Here is a 22689-nt window from a genome sequence, read left to right on the forward strand (position 1 = left end):
CGTAGTGCGTAACCATTCTTACGCTTTGACCTCCAAGGTGGTGCCGGTGGGAGATTTTTCCTGTGCGTTGTTGAACAATAAAAAATTCGCAGCGTGCGCGTTAACTAAAAGCCGAATTCTTCTGTCTCTCATTCCCCATTAGCAGCCATTGGCATGTTCCAGTAGGAAACGTTAGTAGAAGTAGAAATGTAAGTGCTAGCTAAAAGCCGACTTCTTCTGTCTCTCATTCCCATTAGCAGCCATTGTTTACCTCTAAGGTAGTGCCTGGTGAGATTTCTCCTGTGCGTCATTAAACAATAAAAATTTTGTTCAAAACGCCGTTGATTGATGAAATAAACCAACGAAAGACGCCAGATGTTTTGTAAAAGCAAAACGAAAGAACGCCAGATGTTTCTAAAGCAAAATGAAAAGACGCCAGCTGCTTAACGAAAGACGCCAGATGTTTTCTAAAGCAATGGTTTTCTAAACAATGAAAATTCACAGCGTACATGTAAAATTAAAGTGAGCTGCAAGTCGTCATAACTCATCGAACCTTTAGTATAAACGCGCCCGATCTCACGTCGGTGATGATGTACTGGGCAGAATTCACGGAAGATTCACGGTTTACCGATGAACCTCCGCAGCTTCGCGCACTCATCATCATTCACTCCGTGGATATGCTGTTTCCAATAAGCGGCGCTCTCTCAATCGTGGGATCGTCGGCGATCGGCCGTTCCTGAGACGAGAATCTGATCTTCTTTCGAGGGGTGCTATTCTGGACGCTGTCGAATTCCGCCATATTGTCAAAATTTGTAATGGCAGCATTTTAAGCCAATCAAAGAGGCTTCAGCAGCCCTCTGGGCCAATCAAAGTTGACCAATGGCGGAACTGGACAGTGTCCAGAATAGCACCCGCGGTCGCTTTACAGTGTACTAGAACACTGTAGTCGCTTGTCATATCATGCTGCCACATATTACATGGTTGCCTGGATACGAACGCATGATCGTCGTTGTTGTCTGTATTCGCCGCGAGATCGGGCTACAGGTGGCAGCACCGTTGCCGCGCTAGTGTGGATGGGCGGTTGTAAACGCACACAAGACCGCTTCTTTGTGAGCGATTTGACCCGATTTCCGGCAAAGAAAATGCGTTGACTGCAGCTTTCTGGTAATAGGTGCGCTCTTCATTCCCGAATTAATGCACGAAGCGCGCCGAACGTTACTATTACTTGTAAGAGTAGCGCATTCTGCCAACGAATCGGTTGCCCGCCTTCGGCAACAGTCGGCGTTTTCGCAGTGGATGACGTTTTCTTGTTGTTTTATTTGCACATGTTTATCTTGTGTTCCACCTACTATACACACTGCTGTAGCGCGACTGAATTAATTATTTACTTTTTGTTCACCTGGATACCCCCCAACGAAAAGAAAGCCCGTATTCCTGCACGATGAGTTCAAATAGCACTTTCTTATTCATCCGCATTTCTTGTTCAGTTCTTCATGAAATGTAGGACAGTTGATAGGTTTACTGAGGAAGGCTACGTGGCTGACAGCACTTTAGCGCTACGGGGACGTTTAACAAGCACACGCTTGTTTTTGTAACGGTACACGAAGGTAACTGTACAGCACGGAACTTTCTTCGATTGATTACTTGCACGAGAGTAATGGAAAAAAGGCCCGGTTATTTCATGGGACCAAAGTACGTTTTTCATGCGAATAATGTCCGCAGCCTTCCCTCAATCTATAACAACGCAACACAAACGCTAAAGATAATATAAAGAAAAAAAAGATGTGGCTTCGCGTGAAATTACTGCGACATAAATGTAAAGCACGCCGTTTGGATTATTTCTGACCATCAGGGCTCTTTAACACGTACCTTAATCGAAGTACACGGGTGTTTTTGTATAAATTTTGCCACAAGTTAAAATTGTGCAAGGCAACTCAGTTTTGCGATTTCCGGATCATTCCATTTTCTGTTCTTTTAATATTTCTGTGTAGTGGGACTAGGACCGTACACACCTACAGCTCGTCGCGTAACCTATAACGACAGTCCCGAAGTAGTACACCTAGCCACAACGCGCAAGTGCACGAGAGCCTTTTTTTACCACCGACCTGCTAAAAGGCTATATTCACATGAGATTTAATACTTCTCATCTTTAGGGCAACGCCTAGTGCGCTTTGCAGTGCGCTTGAACCACAGAGCGGCACCTACACTGATATGCCTCTCGTGAACGGAGGGTACGACGACCACACACAGCACTCTCGACAAGTGCACTCACTGATATTAAAGTGTAGTACATATCTAGCCGATCAAGGCCAAATGCTTCTTTACATCGTGTTAGGCATAATATGTACGTATTACCGCTTTTTGAGCACCTGCACGACGTACGCGCACATGCAAACACAACGTGGCTAGCAGACGACGCATGGAGCAATCCACACTAGGCGCGGTTCAACCAGCAGCCGCTAGGCGGCGACTCCGCTCGATCTCGCGGCCAATAGCAACTGTTGCACTGCTAAGAACGTGGATGAATGGAGGAAGGAAAATAAAGATAGGAGGGAGCATTCTGAGGTGCGATATAAATAAATAAATAAATAAATAAATAAATAAATAAATAAATAAATAAATAAATAAATAAATAAATAAATAAATAAATAAATAAATAAAAGTAGTAGGTCAGGCTTCGCTTGCCCGTCTTTTCGCGATAGAGGATGGGAGGATCCTGAATTAAAAAGAATGTTACTATAACTTAAATGAATTTACGTTGGTTTATCGGTATCCCGATTCGTAAAAGATTAAATCTGGAGAGAGCGGCGCCATACAAGCTTGAGCACAAAACGGCCAGTCAGAGCTGGCGCGTTGGATTCCTCCTCATTAGCATAAATAATGTTCGCCGAAGTCCGCCATATCACCGTAGCAGTCTCCGTACTACTACATGCATTGCGGTACGCGCGTGTGCCACCGAACAAAGCGAACGCGTACAATATTATCAATACACCAGTGACGTGCGTAATGAGCCAGTGTTTCCGCATCGGCTGTCTCCTCTTTCGTCCCAGGTCGCAAAGGTCATCAAATGATGATCTCTCACGCGACATCGATCTCTGTCTCGGCGAGGAATTATTACTACAGTTCCCGGACCGGTGTACAAGGGCGTCTGCAGAACTTTCCGAGGGGATCCAGCACTGGCAGCCATTCTTTCAATGCCGTGACATGCCTAGAAAGGTTAGTCACGGTGTGTAACGTGAGAAGTTGGCTCGCAGTCCTGAAGGAAGGAAAGGAAAACGGGAGAGAGGAAAGACAGGGATGTCCTGAAGGGCGTTTCACACGGATATGCGGGACATCTGCAGGGTGTGCTAATCAAGCTGTTATGAGAACCAGCACATAACGAAGCCAAGGAAGCTATAGCGGACTTTAATTGTGCAGTTTTAAGTGTGTAATTGCGATAGAGATGTGAAGAAAGTAAAGTGGACGAAAACACAAGGGACCGAACCTGCTGCAACCTTCGGATTCTCTTCTTACAATTTGTTGTCTTTTCGCCCACTTTTGCTTTCTTCACACCTATATCAAATTACTACAATACACTTAAAGCAGTAGAATTAACGCCCCATATATGCCTTCATTGTCTGCTGGTTTTCAATCAGGTTGCGTCGAACAAAGAAATATTATGAGCCCTCGAAATTCCCTTCCTTCATTCTAATCAAGCGGCGCAGCTTATCGCTACTGCATAGGAAAATATTGTTCAAAATCCCGGTAAGGATTTGGGATAATATATTGCATTGCACAGTGCATTGTTACCGCATCAAGTCAAACTTGCCGCGGTAAACAATGCGCTGTTGTTCCAAAGACAGGCCAGACAATGAACTTTATTTTATCCACAGTTATTTTTTTCCCCTTCCAAACGCCGTTTCGCGCGTTTACACATCGTGGTGTTCTTATGCATGTTATGGTGCTTGACGTACTGCTGATCCGAAGGTCGTGGGATCGAATCCCGGCCGCGGCGACCGCATTTTAGATGGAGGCGAAACTGCCAGATGGGCACGTTAAAGAACCCCAGGTGGTCTAAACTTCCGGAGCTCTGCACTACGACGTCCCTCATAATCACATCGTGGATTATTTGTGCATTGAACTGCAAAAGTAGTCAGCACGCCCGTGTTTATCGCGTCGCACACGTTGACAAACGAATATCGCACAAATTGTGTCGCCCTGAAAAAAAAATTTTTCGATTAAGTTACGCGCGTTGCGAATCAACTGGTCACAGCTTGTAAATTGCGATATTCGACTTGCGGCTATGCAATGAATTAAATGCCAATTATATTAAATTTATGCTAATTAGTCGATTACGTATATGGATTTCTCGCGGAAGTTATGTTATTCGTTTCGGGTAACGGCCCCTCACCAGGCTCTGAAAATACGAAAAACGAGCGCAATGTTCTCTCCTGGCGTCTCTCGTCTTTCTGGCGCACTTCGTGACGCAGAAAAGTGATTCACGTGACGTCCAGAGCGTCGGCTCTGGTGACGTCTATACAGTACATACTCTCGATTGGTCTATACGCGAAATATCGGACGTGAATTGACTCTGCTTCGCCATGCAGCCGCCCATCCGTTCTTCCTTGCAGGGGCGTAGCCAGCTAGGGGGGGGGGGGGGGGGGGGTGGGGGGGTTCAACCCCCCCCCCCCCCCCCCCGAAATTTTTCAGTTTTGCTTGCGTATATATACACGCACACATACAAACTCACGCGCGAACATACATAAAGTATGGTTGAACACCCCCCCCCCCCCGAAAAATGTTTCTGGCTACGCCCCTGGTTCCTTGCCTCGCATGACAATCGTGCGCGATCAACGGATTTCACTTCATTTTCTGTGTTTACGACTGCGCAAACGGAGATACCAGCGTGTAGCCGACAAGCGCGAAATCTTGATAAGGTCATTAACGCTTAGTGCGCACATGGTACGCGTGCTTTTAAGAAATAAGTGGCGAGGGGGAGATACGGCCCGTAGGAAGGGAGGCGAACGCGAGGAGGAAACCACAGTTGTCTCGTCTTTGAACGTTGACAACAGTTATGTTATATATATCTGCCACAGGCGATTTGCAATATTTTTACAGTGGAAAAAAACAACAACCAGGAGATAAATACACAGACACGCACACACGCAATAGAACATCCTTGATGCATTCCTGTTTTTTCCCGGCACCAGCGTTCGCGACGTTCTTCCAGATAGTACGCCTTTTCCCGGTTTTTAGAAACGTGAGAACGATATATATATATATATATATATATATATATATATATATATATATATATATATATATAGTTGAAGAAATGAAGGAGCACACTTACGAAAATTGCATAATATTTTCACTCATTTACGTTTCGGCCGTCGGCCGAAACGTAAATGAGTAAAAATATTATGCAATTTTCGTAAGTGTGCTCCTTCATTTCTTCAACTACATGTGCACCGGACCTTCAGAACTTTCTTTTGACTTATATATATATATATATATATATATATATATATATATATATATATATATATATATATATATATATATATATATATAAACCTTATTGTGTATTCTGAAGAAAAACCCTGCGAATGATATCGTATTTAAAAAAAATCGTTAGATTATATACACCCCCGGAACCACCCACCACAAACATACACTGTATTAACTTCTTTAACATTGTGGGCAAATATGGCGTAAAAAATACACGGTGAAATTGCAATGTAAGAACTAAACTCAGATAGTGCGCAGTTGAAACGCTTTGTGTAAGCATACGACAAACAATGGAGTTCTCTTTTTTCTTATTTTTTTATATAAGAATTTATGCAGTAGTGACAGATTTTTTTAAAGAACAATAGCCGCTATATGTAGTTTTGCGCACGATGTTGCCCATGAACGCAGCTAGATAAATGTTTTTTTCTTGGAAGCAGAGCTTTATGTTCGAAAAGTTCATGAGGATACCAGAGGAAATCACTGGTCGATAGGATATATGCATCAATATACCACTACTACAACTACTATAACAACAACAACAACAACAACAACAACAACAACAACAACAACAACAACAACAACAACAACAACAACAATAATAATGACAATAATAATAATAATAATAATAATAATAATAATAATAATAATAATAATAATAATAATAATAAAAATAATAATAATAATGCACGTGTTATCACGAAGGAGACAGTGTGGCTTTTAGAGTAAAAAAAAATCTTTTTATTGATATAACAATAAATATGACAGCACAATGCCAGCAGGTCGTCGTACTAAGTTTTAAAATAAACCGAGCAACTAACCAACAACTGAAGTTCCCCAAAAGCGCGCGAGGAAATTAATGTTACCCGCGTATACTGACGGAAATAAGCAACGGATATCCCCGCTGCGATAAAAAATAAATGAATGAAACGTTTGCTACAGACGGTTGAAAGGCAAATGTGGTTAAAACCACAGAGTTTCCTAGAATAACTTTATGGTTGAAACGAAATGCTGGAGTTATAAGTATGCGCCATATAGTCTTAATTTGCGCATGCCGTGAACCCTTTCTGCGCTGTTGCAGGGTTGGGAACACAATCTCATAACAAGATTGTGACATGCACGTAAATCTATATTGGCTGTGTGTATATTATAAACCCTTTGTTAGCACAAACAGTTTGTTAAGTATACGTACACAATGCGCATATGTTAAGTGAAGCAACCATATCAAGTTTCCTTCGAAGGAAACAGTTCAGCAGCTTTAAATAGCTCAGAATCGAGACTGTCCCAATTTACTGTTATTATTTTCCGAGAGATATCGTTTATAAGGACATCAACTCTGGAGAATACCGCATGAATGTTACGAGTAGGTAGATGCGGTAATCTTCACCGAAAAACGACGCGGTACAACCAAGCGTGCACGTTAGCAATGTCTTAGGTCCGACTTCGATTCGCCTCGCAATATATATCGACGAAGAAAGGAGGGAAGCGGGGAGCGCGATCATCGAACCGTCGATCGAATCACGCAATGCACGGGAGCTTGGCGGCGAAGCTCACCTTACGGCAGACGATTTGGTTCGGGTTCTCCTCGTTCCCCGTGGCGGCGGCCGACGATGCCGCCGAGCCGCTGGCTTGGCTGTTGCCGCCTCCGCCGCCTCCTCCGGTGTCCGTCTTGCGACGGTACGCCATGGCCAGGCGCTCGCGCGGTGCCACGCTGCGGCCACCGTGCTCTAGCCTCGGTGCCGTGGTGCCACCATTCCAGCGGGACGAGCAGCAAGCTCGCGGGCCGCGCGCCAGCCACCAGCGCGACGCCTGCGGCCGCCGATCCAGTACACACACACTCAGGGTCGTCGTACCGCACTGACGCCGCTCGCTATCAAGTTTAAAACCACGAAATGACCCGCCCGCCCGCGCTGGCTCTATTCTTCTCCTTACGCACCAACTGGCGGCGGATGCACAATAACACACCGGGAAGGGGAGGGGATCGCCGCACCTGCGTTGGCTCTACCCGGTCCGGTACTTCCGACGTTAGGCCTAGTCACTTATCACCGTCTTTGCACTCACGCAGGAAGCGCGACTCGGGCAACACCGCGACGCCGTTATTCGTTGGTCGGGTGAGCCGCCTAGGATTGGGTCGAGCGCTCGCGCGAGACACTCCTTAGGCCTAACGTTCGCTCCCCATCGCGCTCTTCACGCTCGGAGCCGCCGCTGCTCGTCGGTCTCGCACCGTAGACGACGACGCACGCAGCCTTGCAGAAGCCACGGGAGATTCGGCTGGGGCGCCGATCCTAGCCGCCGAGGTACAACACCGGCGATTCTCCCGCGAGGCATTGCTACGGTCGCCGTAATCGCGCGGTAGTGCAGTGAAGCTAACACACTGTGCCACAGACGGGCTTGCTAGGCGGGCACGGTCCCGGAGATGTGATGTCGTGGCGGCTTATTGCCGGGCCGTTAGCGATGTCCGCATTTTTGCGAGCCGATCACGCACGACCACACGCACGCACACAAAACGCGCACGCCAGCGAGCTGGCAGAAAAACACCGAGAAGCGAAAGCAGCGGTTGAAGGGAAGCCAGCAGCTGACCTAGCGGCGGCGGCCGTTTACAAACAAAAAGGTGCAAAACCGAAACAACATCGCGCCCGGCCAATCGCGGGCCCTTCCCCGAGAAGCGCGGTCACGTGACCGAAGCCGGCCGCAAGTAGCTGTCGCCATCTGTTGCGCCGCGGCCGAAGCGAAAATTTCGCCGATCAATTCCGGCTTTCCTTTTTTTCGATTCATTGATTCGGTGCCTTCAACATTACACCGAAAGTCGGTGAAATCTCACCGTAGCAGTAGTGGTCACCGAAGAAACGCATCCACGCAGCACTGCAATCGAGTGTGCGATAAACAATTCGGTGCATCCGTACTTCGTTGTATGGAAAACACACACACACACACACACACACACACACACACACACACACACACACACACACACACACACACACACACACACACACACACAATCATCATCATCACGTGAATCTGACGTAACTGTGCAAAACGACGTATCGAACTGGTTTGTTTTTGAAGGGGATTCAAGCGAGTACCGGCATATGCGTGTCTACGCTCCGCATGTCACTGGGAGAGTAGACACCCTCGCGCTATTAAAAAATTATGATGCGCGCGAACCGATTTATATGGCATTAGTGAGCGCGGAATTAACCGCGCGCCCGTCACTCGACATGTATCAACTACACTGCACACAAATAAATAGTAATGGTTCGCAAATGAGCACACATAAGGGGCACAATTGAGTGAGGAAGTCGAGATCTCTATGCAAGATAAGGGACACCGGGTTTGTCCAAATTGATTGGGCGATCCAAATGCGGCCCCCGACCAGTGCCAGTCGATTAACCTCAAGGTACGGAATATCAATTGTCCATAAACGGCACCCGCTTGCTTTTCTTGTTTTCGTCACTGTATTTAAATATGTAGGCAACGAACTAAACGATCGTTTCGCTGTCACGCTACACCACTAGGCGCCCGAGCTCTGCAAGAAAGCCAATCTTAGAATATTGTGTTCTGCAAGGCGGCTTCCCCACGAACCTAGGCTGCGATGCAATGCAGCACAGTCACCCATTCATACCCACTCAAGATCTTTGCAGGCATAGAGTTTCCTAAAATATTTACTAGAGGGAAGTGTGGCACTGAGCTCGTTCAGCCACCTAGGAATGATGGGTAGTACATGGATTTGCCTAATCTACGTGCTTGTGACTTTGTTTATTGTTGTTTTGACTTTTCTTTTGTATAAAAGAACGGCTCGTTACGAACCTCGTCAGCAGATTTGGATTGGTAAGCCTAAAGGGGCCGAGTTGGTGAAGTGGGTGAACTTTGCCGTGCGACAAAGCCACTGTAGGCCACACGGAGCCAAAAGAATGAAGTTTAGGCAAATCCATGAACTACCCATCATTTGCACGATGGCTGAAGCGTCATGCGTTACAACTCCCATATACACTAGTGCCAGATTTCCCTCTAGTGTACTATTAAGAAACTTTATGTGTACAGGGAATGAAAGAAGAAAACTCAGTGAAACATGACTGATGACATAGACAATTTATTCAGGGCCGTCTTTGGTGACGAGACATATTAAGTAACACCCACTACACCGAGCCGGCGATGCATTCAACATTCTGTTCCATCTGCCTGCACTTTGGGAAACTAGATTAGGCAAGTGCTGCCCTTCAGCAGTGAAGTTGATATGCACAATACGCACCTGATGAAACTTGTTCTTGCTTTCATACTTGAAATGGTAGCGTCATTTTGCAATAGTACTTTGTTGAGCTCATAAACTACAGCCCATGTTTGTTGCACTAAACGACATTATCATCACTTTAACAAATGCTCACGTACGCGAAGCGGTGGTGCTATTTTGTGCACATTTGCGCTCGTAAACTAGTACCACTATGATGCACCGCTTTTAAAAGTAACCAACGACTGCATTGTTAAGTATGGTGGTTACAGGCCATATGCAAGGAAGCTTGGCAAGAAAGCATTCCTGTAAAAAGTGCAGGCAAATCGAACAGGTAGAAGAAAAGTGAACTGCGAAGAGTTGTATAAATAAGCGTCACTTCATTAAAAGCAGCACCTAGGGACGAAGGACCAGGGGTGGGGTGGAACAAATAAAAAAAGAAAGACCACACTTTGGAAGTCCAGGAACAACGGAAGTAGTCGACAGCACAGCCTGTATGTACATCTTCCTGAAGCATGGTGGACTCTCGCGCGACACACTGCATCGCAGCAAGCTGTCAACTCAACAGTCTAAAAAACTGTGCCGTGTTTTTTGAAATCAAGACAACCAAGATGTTGCACGGCACATGACTCGATCAGTGTTTTCGTGCGGCGCGACGAAAACGCACTGCCACCATTTGCCGATTTCGGATAGACGGCCGTTCACAGTGCGAAGGTGACTTGTCGTTGCCGCAACTTCCTCGCGCAACGTGGCTTTCGCGGAGGAGAGGCGTTCATATGAAGACTTGCTCGCTTGCCAGGCTGTCGGCGAACGGCTGGACGAGCGACGACGTGGCAAAGTAGAAGATGAGGCCGAATGTGATCGAGATCGGCAGAGCCGGAAGTGCCTTCTTGAATATGGCCAGCAGGAGCAGAGTTAAGCACAGACCCTGCAAGAGTGCAAGTTGCATGGTGTGGGTTAATAACCCCAATTCAGTGTACTGGTCGCAAAACATTGTCTGTGAAACAGATCCTTGTTCTTTTTCCTGACAGAAATTGTTCTTGTTTGTGTCTCTGTTATTGAAAACTCACTGCTGACTACTTTTCTATAAAAAATGCTATGTATGCTAGGATTATTCCGTGACATGCTTGCACACCATTTGTGACCTGAAAGCAGCAGGAGTGCAGCATTAATGCAAAGAAAGACAAGCTCCTATCAGGGATAATGATCGCAACATGATCTGAAAACATGATCACTGATCACAACAATAATCATAATCTATGATGATTACTGTGTGATAAAGGGAAGCTTTAAAGGGAGCGACTGTGTTTTAGAGCACAGCTAACGGTGCCAAGAGAAGTAATCTTTCTCAGTAAATGGAGCGCATGTTAACTGAAACAGACTTCTCTCGTCCCTTCCGTTTAACGAGATTCCGCCGTGCATGTACGGGGGCGCATGGCACTGATTGATCATGTCTGAATTATCAGCATCCGAGTAACTGGACCTTGTCGACTGTAGCTTTTACACTGCGCACACGACTTACGATGAGGATGGCCACGAAGCAGGCGACAGTCGTGTTCCAGTCACCGTAGGAGGACGCCTTCCCCACCAAGACGCTGTAAAAGATGAAGTCGCCCAGGCCAAGCTTGACTCCTCCTGTTGAAAGAAGGCAGCGGGGAGCGCCAGAATCAATGTCTGGGGTTTTACGTGCCAAAACGGCTATGTGACTGGGAGGCATGCCGCAGTGGGGATAGATGTAGGATTAATTTTTTTTGCCGACCTGACATTCATTAACGTGTGCGTAAATCTCACATCAGTCTTAAAACGTTTCCATGGGGAGCGATTCCTGTGCTGATCTCTGTAGCTCCCCCCTTCCCTTACTGGCAACCACAAACAACCAACTGGAAACGCTTTTCAATGACGAGGTCAGAACACTTGGCAAGTCTGTGTGTATCGTGGTTAAGCTAACAGCTTGCCAAAGACAAAGGACAAAGATGAGTAACTCAACATAAGCATTGTGATATAAAATTATATTGCAGCTTTAACCCTTTGCGGTCCAAAACCTTTACCCACTTTCCGGCTCTAGCGGTCCGAAACTATTTCGCCAGTTTCTGGCGCCGCGAATAAAAACACAAGCTGTGGAAGAGAAACGCACAGGATATTTATTTTTGCTCCTGCATTCTGCAGGCAACTCTTTTAGTGATATTTGGGCAACGTATGATACCGCTCAAAGCATTCCCCTGTGTGCAGGCCAGGGTTATTACTGCAGGTTTCCACCGCCGCCGTCGTCGTCTTCGTCACTCACTTCTGTCGAATCACTGTCATCACTGTCTGGTGGAGGCACGTAATTCTCTTCCTCACTAAAGTCATCCTCGCTTTCACTAAAAGCACCGCCGTAAAACGCACGCGGTGAAAACGTGGCCATGCTTCTCAGCGAACCGCGCTGAGAAGCAGAAACGTAACGCGAGTGGGTACGCTCTAGGCCCCGTGCTGATCATAGTGCTGCACCCTAGTGTCAAAAAAGTAAAACCTCAACAAACAAAGCTCACTTATTCCTCAAGAGATGGCCCTTCATGTATACAAAAAATGCGCGCGACTCGCGGTGAGAAAACAGCAAAATTTAAACCACGAACACCCTTGTCGGGCGGGGCCCGACAGCGGACCGCTACGGCCGTGTTGCGTTGTCGGGCGCTGCCCGACAACGGACCGCAAAGGGTTAAAACTATGGAACTGTCCCAGTGGGTTAAACCTTAAAAGTAGGGGTGTGTGAATATCAAAATTTTCGAATACGAATCGAATACGAATACACAGCTTCGAATACGAATCAAATACCGAATAATCAAGAAAAGTAACTTTGTTTCCACTAGTAATCTTTTATTTTACTACGTATTTATGTTGAAAACAGTACACTTGTATGCTATCAGCACAAAAAACGAATAATTGCACAAAAGAATATCTGTACTTGCCAGGAAGCGTATGACTGTGCTATAGTATTTAGTTGAGCTTGTGACTTAATTAGGTTTGAATCGAATATTGAACAAACTTTTTCTTTCCTTTTCTTTATGTGATAGCACTGTATTATAAAAAAAAGCTTTTGCACCTGCCTTGGTGGCTTAGCGGCTGTGGAGTCGTACTCTAGTAGTGAGTATGAGGGCGCTGGTTTGATTCCTGGGTCAAACGTAACAATGCCCATTAAAGAACCCCAGGTAGTCAGAACTGATCAGGATTCCCCCACCATCATCATATCGGGGTTTTAGAAGTTTTGCCACTACAACCTCCCAAACTTTAATGTTTTTGTTATTTTTATGTACATTTTCGCCCCTGCTATCACCGGTCGACACTCTACGGCAAACGAAAGTGTCGGCGGCGTCTTTCTGCCACACAACAATCATCATCTGGGTTGCTTGTGTTTCCCTTCTAGAAAACTGTGCGCTGGCTACTTTCCTATCACAAACGCTATGTCATGCTGATAGCCGCAAACCGTTCGTGACCGGGAAGTACCGGGCGGAATGACGCAATAACGGCCCGCGAGATAGGTGACATTATTGTTGGATGGCAAAAGGACGCCCCAAATACGCCTTTTTTGTCAGAGTTAATGGAGCCACAACTCCTGTTCAAAATGCGGTGCCGGCGGCGATCGCGTTATTTCGCCACTTCAAGGACTGCCTTTGTGCACTTGTTGCTGATGGCAGGAAACTGACGCTGGCGAAACAGCGAGGTTGGCGAGATTGCACGAACGATATGCCCAGCTGTGATGCGCAGTCGGGAACACAGCATAACTACGCGGTACAGGTAAACCTGGATATAATGAAACTGGAAAAAGTTCGCGAATTTTCGTTACATCCAAGTTTTCGTTACATGCAGTTTTCGAGTAAAGACTAGAGAAACTATCGCGAAAACCAAACGAAGATGCGGCGGATGCCAGTTCAGTGCCACTCACCTCAAATATCTATTTAGCACAAAAAAAGTGCGTTAACTTGGTTTGTGTCTTTCGCGTCAAAGATGATGTCACGCGACGGTTCAGAGAAACCAACTCGTCCAATGCTGCCTCGTCATCCTGTGAGCCAACGTGACGGCGCAGAACGTCCAGCGTGTCCAAGATCTCCTTCGCGGTGGGCAACGGCACTGTATCTGCCTCTGACAAACCTCCACCATCACCGCGATCTTGGGCAGTTTCTACAAGTGCCACATCCGACATTTCTTCGATAGATATAGCACCACTGTCAGCGTACAAAAAGTCGTGAAGTGCAACGTCGTCGGGCACTCCACCATTCGCGCAAAGTGCATCCCACGCTTCACTGACGTCGGATGGATTTGAAGGTTCCTGGGGTTCTTCTTCGTAGACTCCAGCCTCTGTAACCACTGACACCCCGGCTTTCATGAAGCAATTTGTGACTGTGTCAGCTTTTAATTCCTGCCAGGAAGCAGCAAGCATTTCGATGGCTTGGTAAATGTCTATCTTAGTCAGCCATTCAAAGCGTATATCCAAGAGGATCTTCTGAATGACGCAACGACGGTAGCAGCACTTAAAGCTGTTGATGATCCCTTTGTCTAACGGCTGTATCAGGGACGTGCAATTGGCAGGGAAGTACTGCAGCTTGATGTTCGATAGCCGAAGGCCTTCGATCTGGTGCGCGGAGCAGTTGTCCAGCAATAGGCATATTTGGCGACCCTGACGCTTGACATCTTCGTTGAATGCCTTCAGCCATTCAGTAAAGATTTCTCGGCTCATCCAGGCCTTCGAATTGGCCACGTACTTGAATGGCATCCACTTCGTGCCTTTAAAACACCTTGGCCGGGCATTTTTTCCTATAACTAATGGGATTCTTTTGTCGCTGCCGTCACTGTTTGCGCAAAGCAAGACAGTGACGCGTAGTTTGCTCTGCTTTCCCCCTCTACAATCGTGCCCTTTAAGCTCCAGCGTGCGATTCGGCAACATCTGGTAGAACAACGCCGTTAGTAGAAGTCCGCCGGCGCATAGCGGTCCAAGATGCCAGGCAGCTTCTCGGCCACCCACGAGGCATTGCTGTCAGCAGATGCGGACTCGCCACTAATCACTCTACCGACGACACCGTGCCGGCTCTTGAATCCTTGCAGCCAGCCGTTACTTGCCTTGAAATTGTCATGGCCAAGAATAGACGCAAAATCCTTCGCTTTATGCTGCAGGATTGCACCACTTATGGGCACGTTGTGTGCCCGTGTGTTCAGAAACCAGGTGAAGACAGCTTTGTCCACATCAGCGTACGTTGACTTCTTCAGTCTTTTCTTCGTCGAACCCGTGCTAGACTCCGCTGCCTCGCGGATGCTGTCCTTCGCACTCAATATCGTCAACAGGGAGCTGGATGGGATATTAAATCGCGCAGCAACGTCCTTCTTTTTCTCACCTGCGGAAACCGCATTTACAATCGCAAACTTTTCTTCAAAAGACAAAACCTTGCGCTTTCTTGGCACGGAGCTCATTTTCACAGCGAGAGCAGCTGAGAGGCCTAACAAGAGAGGCCTGACAACGGACTGACGCTCGCACCACCGCTTCGTTCACCCGTTCGGCACAGTAGCGCCACCAGACGTCGCAAGTCGCAAGCAAAAGCTGCATAGCGTGGCATTCGAAATGCGCACCGCATTGCCATCTCGAAGGCTTTGCAACGAGGAAACTCCGTTTGCAAGCTATTCTAGCGACGCTTGTATCATCATCGCGGCACGCACTTGCCTGTTGCAATGGTATACGTTCTACCCGCAGCCGCCCCTGTGTATTATTAATTTTCGCATTATAAAACTTACGCGTTGTACATAGAAGATTTTAGTAATGTTACGACTAAGGGTGTGCGAATAATCGAAATTTTGAATATTTTTTTAATAGTGTTCACTATTCGATTCGATTCGCACTGGAATTTTACTATTCGAACTATTCGAACTTCCCAAAAACAAATACAGTCAACGTCCAATTGAAAGTGACCCCTTCAGATCTTCAATATGCTTCACCTCATTACATTCTCGTATTGCGGCAAAGCTGCCTTTCAAGCTCCGTTACGGTCGAACTTCAAGAGACAGTCAACGTCCGACTGAAAGTGGTCCCTAGATTTTCCGTACGTTACACCTCATCACACCACTGTATTGCGGCAAAGCTGCCTTTTAAGCTTTGTTACAGTTGAACTTTGCCAAGAGAGTCAACGTCCGATTGGAAGTGGTCCCTAGATTTTTCAATATGCTTCACCTCATCGTACCCCCGCATTGTGGCAAAGCTGTCTTTCAAGCTCCGCTACGGTCCCAAGTGTATTAACTCAAAAAAACGCTGGTTCCAACATGGAGATGAAAGATGTGGCAGAGGTGGGGGCTCAATTAATGCTGTTTTGGGCCTGAAATTTGGGCAGGCAGTCCGAAAAATTGGACGCCAAAGTTTTTTAGCATCCAAAATTTCAAATGTTCTTATATACCGACATCTACGAGGCAGATTTGGAACTCCAGACTTGAAGGGAGTGCACCCTTGTCCGCCACATCAGTTGAGCTTCCACAGAAGTTGAAAGAGGAGGAAAGGCTGAGGAAATGGCATCTTTGCCTATCGCATGTAAAGTGTTGTCGGCAACACTTTGGTTGCACAAATCATGTACATAAATAGAATTCAGCCTCTTCATTGCCTCATTCTTGATAAGACAACTATGAAACATGACCCCACCAGTGCTTCATCAACCTAGCGAAAAGAAGCACTTTCATGTTGCTATCTCATAAGAGTATGCTTAGGAATCCTCTCTAACTTTTTTTTTTTTGCAATTTCGCTTCGAAGTATTCGAAAAATATTCGATTAGATTTGCACCGACACTTCAATATTCGAATTCGCATCACACCCAAAATTTTGCTATTCGCACAGCTCTAGTTACGACTCAAAATAATAAATGATCAGTGCCGCAAAATTCGTTACATTCAGGTCGATTACCGCAACACCTTCGTTACATGGAGGTAACAAATACATGGGCTTCTATGGGGATGGTATTCGGGATTGAAAAAAATTCGTTAAATCCAGGAATTCGTTACATGCAGGTTCGTTACATCCAGGTTTAACTGTATATCCTTTGCCTGACGTGTGCCACGCTAACAAGAAAGAAGTATATGTGATTGCGCCACAGTGGCCACAACAAAGGTTACCAAAGTGCCCGCTACTGGCGCTACCATCGAGTCATTTTGGAACTAACAAGCACCGTATTTACTCGATTCTATCGCGCCCTCGATTGTAAGGTGCACTCGTTTTCCGCGACAAAAAAAAAAGTACAACATCGATTCTAACGCGCACCCATTTTTCGCGAAAGAAATGAACAAAAGAAGGTCGTAGGAGTCCACCTTCGCACATTCAGAAGAACAAGTATTTGGGTTTTAAAGAACTAAAGTTTCAAAAAACAAAAAAAAAAAAAAAGAAGAAGAAGGAAACAGTCAAACTGCGGGCCTTGCTGCTCAAACTGTCACCACTACGGCGGCGATACGAGTCCCGTGTAATGGATCAGTTAGAAGCACGGAAGCTTGGGCGAGTTTGTAAGACATCATGGCACAACTTCAAAGCGCTAAAAAACAGGGACAAACAGGGTCATGTCCACTCTTTTTCGTTTGTCCCTGTTTTTTAGCGCTTTGAAGTTGTGCCAGAATGGATCAGTCTTCGTCGCTGTCGGACAACTCCTTGTCGCTGTCAATGCGCTTCGAGTTCGGCAAACCGGCCCTGCTATTGTCCACAGAAACTTTTTCGTGAAGCTTCGCTGTAAAACAATCTTCTGCTTCTGTTTGCGCCAGTCTCGCACGCACGTTTCGGCAACTCCGAACGACCGCGATGCGGCCCGATTTCCGTCCGTCTCTGCACATGTTGTAACTTTTCTTTTAAATGCGACATCGTGGTGCACTCGTCGAGTATTTGGAGTGGGCATTTCCATGCTGCCGATGCGAATGCACAACAGGATGACAAACTCCTCAGCACACGTACGAACTGAATGACAGAAATGGCCGAGGCGCGTAGGAGGCGGCCGTTTTGAAATGCCGATGGCAATACGATAACAGAGTTTTTTTCTTTTTCGGTACTCGATTCTAACGTGCATGCGATTTTTCGACTCGTTTTGCCGAAAAAAAGGTGCGCGTTAGATTCGAGTAAATACGGCATAGTGGCTGACATCGCGGCACAGCGGACGGGAGACCCGTGCAGCTTTTGTCGATGCTTGCGTGTACATTTGTACATCGATCTTTTAGTGAAAACCGTTGCAGCTGCATATTCATTCATTCATTCATTCATTTTATTATACTGTCAGCCCCATTTGGGCTATAACAGGGGTGGAAAAAACCAACATACATAAAAAAAAAATAGGTACTCCCTATACAACTTCTATTATACATAACAATGAATGACAAGAAATAGGCAAAGTACTTCGCTCTTGAGGACAGAAAATAAGCAAAATATAACTATACAGTAAAAGCTCGTTAATTCGACTCTCGTTAATTCGGAAAATCGGTTAATTCGGACACGTCATCTGGTCCCTGCAAATATACGCATCACTCTATGAGACTGGGCGCTCGTTATTTCGGACAGATTTGACCGCAAATCGGATAATTCGGCGACTTTCGGGCCGCTGGCGAGGCTCGAAAACGAAAAAAAGAACTATTCGGAACAAAAGTGAAGCTCAAACGCAGCATCGCCATGGACATCAATTATCGACTTGGCTTGGATTGAGACTGGTTGAACGCCTTTTTTTCGCGTGTGGGTTTTGTTGCTTTGTTCCCGTTGGTGTGCTGCATCGTTGATCGCCGATTTATCGAGGAACGTTTCAGTACGGCTCCTTTAGCTTGATCGTTGCTGGTGCTTTTGTGCTGACTTCTCGTGCGACCGCACTCTCCGCCGATGGCAACGCCTGCGAAGCGGCCCAAGTACGAGGCCAAGGACTTCACCACCAAAGTAGAATTTTTGCGTGCTCTGAATAACGGGCTCTCCCGACAAGAAGTGATGAAGAGTGATGAAAGGGGATCCTTCAATCGGCGGCAAGAAGCAAGGAACGAGTAACCGTACTTTTATCCGCCAACGTGACTGGAACAGAGCGCTTGCCGCTTCTCGTTATCGGAAAGGTTCAAAAGCCACGCTGATTTAAGAACATCAACAATCTTGTCGTGGATTACCGTGCCAACCGAAAAGCATGGATGACGGGTGAAACTTTTGCGGTACTGCAGACATCATGCGAGCTGCTGAGCACCTTGAAGGGCTCAGAAAGATTGTGTCCGCGCGAATTTCTGCTCGAAAACAGACAAGCATCCGCGATTACTTTGTTAAGTAAAAGTATGTTGAAAAAACTCGTGCATTGTGTTTATTTCGACCATTCGATAATTCGGACATTCGGTTAATTCGGACATTTTTTCCGGTCCCTAGAAATCCGAATTAACGAGCTTTTACTGTACATCTTTATACATGACGTCATTTAGGTTTTTTAAGAAAGAAGGTACACATTCTGATAAGACAGTGGAATTCGGCAGCCTATTCCACTCACTGATCACCCGCGGAAAGAAACTGAACTTAAAACAATCATTGTTTTAAGCATAGTAGTATTTGGAACGCGGTACCTCTGCAGCATAGAGCCGAGCATCCTAAGTTAGTTGTGTGTAGCGCGTCACCTGCTAAGCTCACCCAGTTAAGCATTGGGACATTTGCCGTAACGTACGTGTGCGTTTGCCCGTGCGCAGCTGGTGGAATAATTTCCACAATATGGGATTTTTTAACATGCATTCGGGAAACTGTACATGAGTTCCACACAGACGTCAGCTCATTAATCAAACCCGTCACGCTCTGCATAAGATCGCTGTAATGACTGAGTCACTGCAGCAGTTGATGCGAGTATTGATCACGACAGCGCTAATTGTAGCACAATAGAGACGGTGGTGAGGGCGCTGTGTTTTGCGACACAGTGCCAGCATGAGAAACCGTGGACTCACTCTCTTCTTCTTCCTGGTGGGGGAGGTCGCTGGCGTTGTCGGTGGCACCGGCCAGTGTGCCGCTATTGACGACAGCGCTGCCGCGCTGTGAGCGCCGCCGTATCCTCTCTCCGCGCATCCGAGGCTGTTCAACCTCAACGGGGGGATCCGTGTCTCCACCCTCTGCTCGCTGGCCGGGGCTGTCAGTTGACGCTGCTGAACAATAGTAAAAACACGTGGGATCTTGTAGGCTTTACGAACAAAGGACATAGTAGCAAGGCATGGGCGAATATTTGAGCGCTTCAACCTGAATTTAACTTATTCGAAATTTCGAAGTATTCGAAATCAATGAATAAACGTAATTTGACCGCATGTACACCCCTGTAAAAGTGGTTTTACTGCAGTGTGGTGCTGCTGTGCCATGAAGGAAAATCCAGACTGCCACGAACCCACACTTCAAGGGTAAATTGTACATGTTACCTGCATCTCGATTAATTATTTTTTAATGTTGGAAAGCGTGTTACACAGGCTTATATGCACTAAGTACAGCAAATGTTAAAACGTAACATACTATAAACTGTGATATGTGATGTACTGTTACATATACTGTTAAAACTATTTGATTCAAAATTATTCTACCACATCACTATTCACTTTAAACCGCAAATTTACTACTCGTCCATCCCTACAAAGTACACAGCAGCACAAAATAAACATGCACACCTTTATTGCACCTTCTTTACAAGGGATCTCAAATGCGGCCCGCGAACCTCTTGCTTGCAGCCCACTGCTCGCACATGATTGTCTTCGTCCCACATTTTTTAATTTTCTTAGTATGTATGTTCATGACCTACACAGGCATGACTGGTCTAAGACGTTTTCATGAGGCACCCCCTGTGGTCACCATGTGTTGATACTTAACCGTGGAACAACAACTCTGTATTTCAGAATCAGTGTCCAGATTTTAGTCATTTTGGAGATTGGTATCAACATGTTGTCGGAATCCTGGCGCCAAATCTCCTTCACAAATGACCCGTATATGAGATATGTGAAAGGATATGTGCGACAACGTTTGCTGACAATCTGCACAACCGACCCCCCCTCCCCCTGCTCCTACCTTCACTGTCCTAGCCCTTGTGGCTCACTGCGGCCCTCTGGCTGAGGCGAGTTTGAGACCCCTGTTCTATACAATAAGCCAGTTAGTGAAATTATCCAACGAATCAAACATTCCAACAAACACCTTGAAGAAATGAGTTCAGATGATCAAGAATATACAGAGCTAATAAAGTACACATGCCCCTGCTCGTTACTTGTCAGTGATGTATTACGCGTAGTCTGCACCAATACCATTAAAATCAGGAATTTGTGAAAGCTGTTACCTAAAGAGAAAAGAAAAGAAGAGATGTGATCACTAGATGCCAGATTTTTAGACGCTAAAAAAGCTCGTTTTAGGCGCCAGGAATAGGCAGGCAAAACAACGTTTTAGGCTTCTGAAATCGTAAATATCAGCACAATAAATTTTCACATATTAAAATAATTTCGAACGAAGACATGCTCGACCTCTATCTACGACAGGAAAGCAAAAATTTTATTGCTTAAGATGGCACAAGGGCGCCAACAGTTGAACATAGCCGTGCTTTGTCACAGTTCACAGAACATGGTCTCTCCCGTGTTCTGCACGGTGAGTCAAGTGTCCACTGTTGATTCAATACACTCCTGGACGTCTTCTCGGCATGAGTGAGAAGGGCAGAACAGGAGCAGGAACAGGAACAGGAGAACAGGGCAGAATAGCCTGATCGCTAAATGACCAGAAGGAACGGTTTCCTTCTATTGGCCGGGTCGAATCGCGTAGAGCCAATTTCTCCCCTGGCAGTGAACAACTGGCATAGCCAGGGGGGGAGTTCGGGGGTTCACCCCCCCCCTCCCCGAAGCTTTTCAGTTTTGCATGTGTATTATACACGCAAACATACAAACACACGCACAAACATACATAAAGTATGGTTGAACCCCCCCTCCGAAAATATCTCTGGCTACGCTAATGCAGTGAACACCTTACAAAGTAAATTACAAAAACAAAAGCAGCGTGCACATCCCATTTTTTCTTCTTTTTTTGTTCTTCACTCTCCTTTCCGCTGACGACTCTCCACGGTCTCGAATTTCTTACCACTCGCGCCATGTCTCTGCAGCGTCGAATGCTCGCTGGTGTGTCCCACTTCACAGCTGCTAGCGGTTGTTTCCAGGAGTTGGTTGAACTAGAGGACCAGGTTGAACCCGGTGGTGTAGCTACGGGGTGGCACACCGGGCCCGTGACCCCCCCTCCCCTGAAACTTTTTTCTACCAAGGGATACAAAGCACAATATGACACTCGACCACACTTGCCTGTCTGCACCCCATGTCGGATCAAGTGCACGACCCCACCCCCTCCCCCCCCCAAAAAATTCTGCCTACGCTGCTGGTTGAACTCCATAGTTCGGAACAGCCAATGTCGTGTGGTAACATGAAAAACGGCCTCAAACTGCTTCTGGGAGCGAAACCTGAGGCTTAACAGTGTTAATATAAGCGCCAATTTTGAAAATAGGCATCTATACACATTTGTAAACATTTAGGAACAAACGCCAAAAATAGGCATTTAAAGACACCTTAAAAACACTACAAAAGCACTTGTTAACCTCTAATTCATGCTCATATATCAAACTGGCGTGATAGGAGCGCAAGGAACAAAATAGGCATTTGCCTAAAATTCAGTCTCTAGTGATCACATGTGGAGCTAGCGTGATAAATCTGCAACTTGAATGCAGTGTCAAAGTTGAAATGAACACTCAAGTGATAAAAACATGCCTAAACTTTAACCCTTCTATAAGCATAACTTGTGTAGCGTGCATCATGTGTGTGGTACAGTGTTGCCGCCCATGTGTGGGAAACGGAACTTAGAAACAGTGGTGTTTGCAACATCTTCCAGTGGGTGTATCGCGACAATCACCACCTGTCTGACAACATGTTGCCGACGGTGGGACCTTTTCAGCTGCCGCCATACTGTTGCTCTGACGATGTACAGTCAAACCTCAATACACCAAATACAAATACAGTAGAACCCC

General features: G+C 46.2%; 2 protein-coding genes across 6 annotated transcripts in view; both read right to left on the reverse strand.

Moving 5' to 3' along the window:
- LOC119374535 (regulator of G-protein signaling 7) overlaps nucleotides 1-8065 on the reverse strand; it is a 92034-nt gene extending 83969 nt beyond the window's left edge. For all 3 annotated transcript variants that reach the window (XM_037644671.2, XM_037644672.2, XM_037644670.2), the window contains exon 1: nucleotides 7021-8065. In XM_037644671.2, coding sequence (XP_037500599.1) covers nucleotides 7021-7152 — 132 coding nt within the window. In that variant the 5' untranslated portion in view covers nucleotides 7153-8065. The remainder of the gene's footprint in view (nucleotides 1-7020) is intronic.
- Nucleotides 8066-10394: 2329 nt separating this feature from the next.
- Nucleotides 10395-22689, reverse strand: part of LOC119374537 (presenilin-1) — a 34114-nt gene continuing 21819 nt past the window's right edge. For 2 of the 3 annotated variants that reach the window (XM_037644673.2, XM_037644675.2), the window contains exons 8-10: nucleotides 19616-19810; nucleotides 11217-11329; nucleotides 10395-10622 (exon numbers count right to left, since the gene is read on the reverse strand). In XM_037644673.2, coding sequence (XP_037500601.1) covers nucleotides 10467-10622; nucleotides 11217-11329; nucleotides 19616-19810 — 464 coding nt within the window. In that variant the 3' untranslated portion in view covers nucleotides 10395-10466. The remainder of the gene's footprint in view (nucleotides 10623-11216; nucleotides 11330-19615; nucleotides 19811-22689) is intronic. The other variant, XM_037644674.2, reaches the window with a different exon arrangement.

This window comes from Rhipicephalus sanguineus, chromosome 11 (genome assembly GCF_013339695.2).
Source record: "Rhipicephalus sanguineus isolate Rsan-2018 chromosome 11, BIME_Rsan_1.4, whole genome shotgun sequence".
NCBI lineage: Eukaryota > Metazoa > Arthropoda > Arachnida > Ixodida > Ixodidae > Rhipicephalus > Rhipicephalus sanguineus.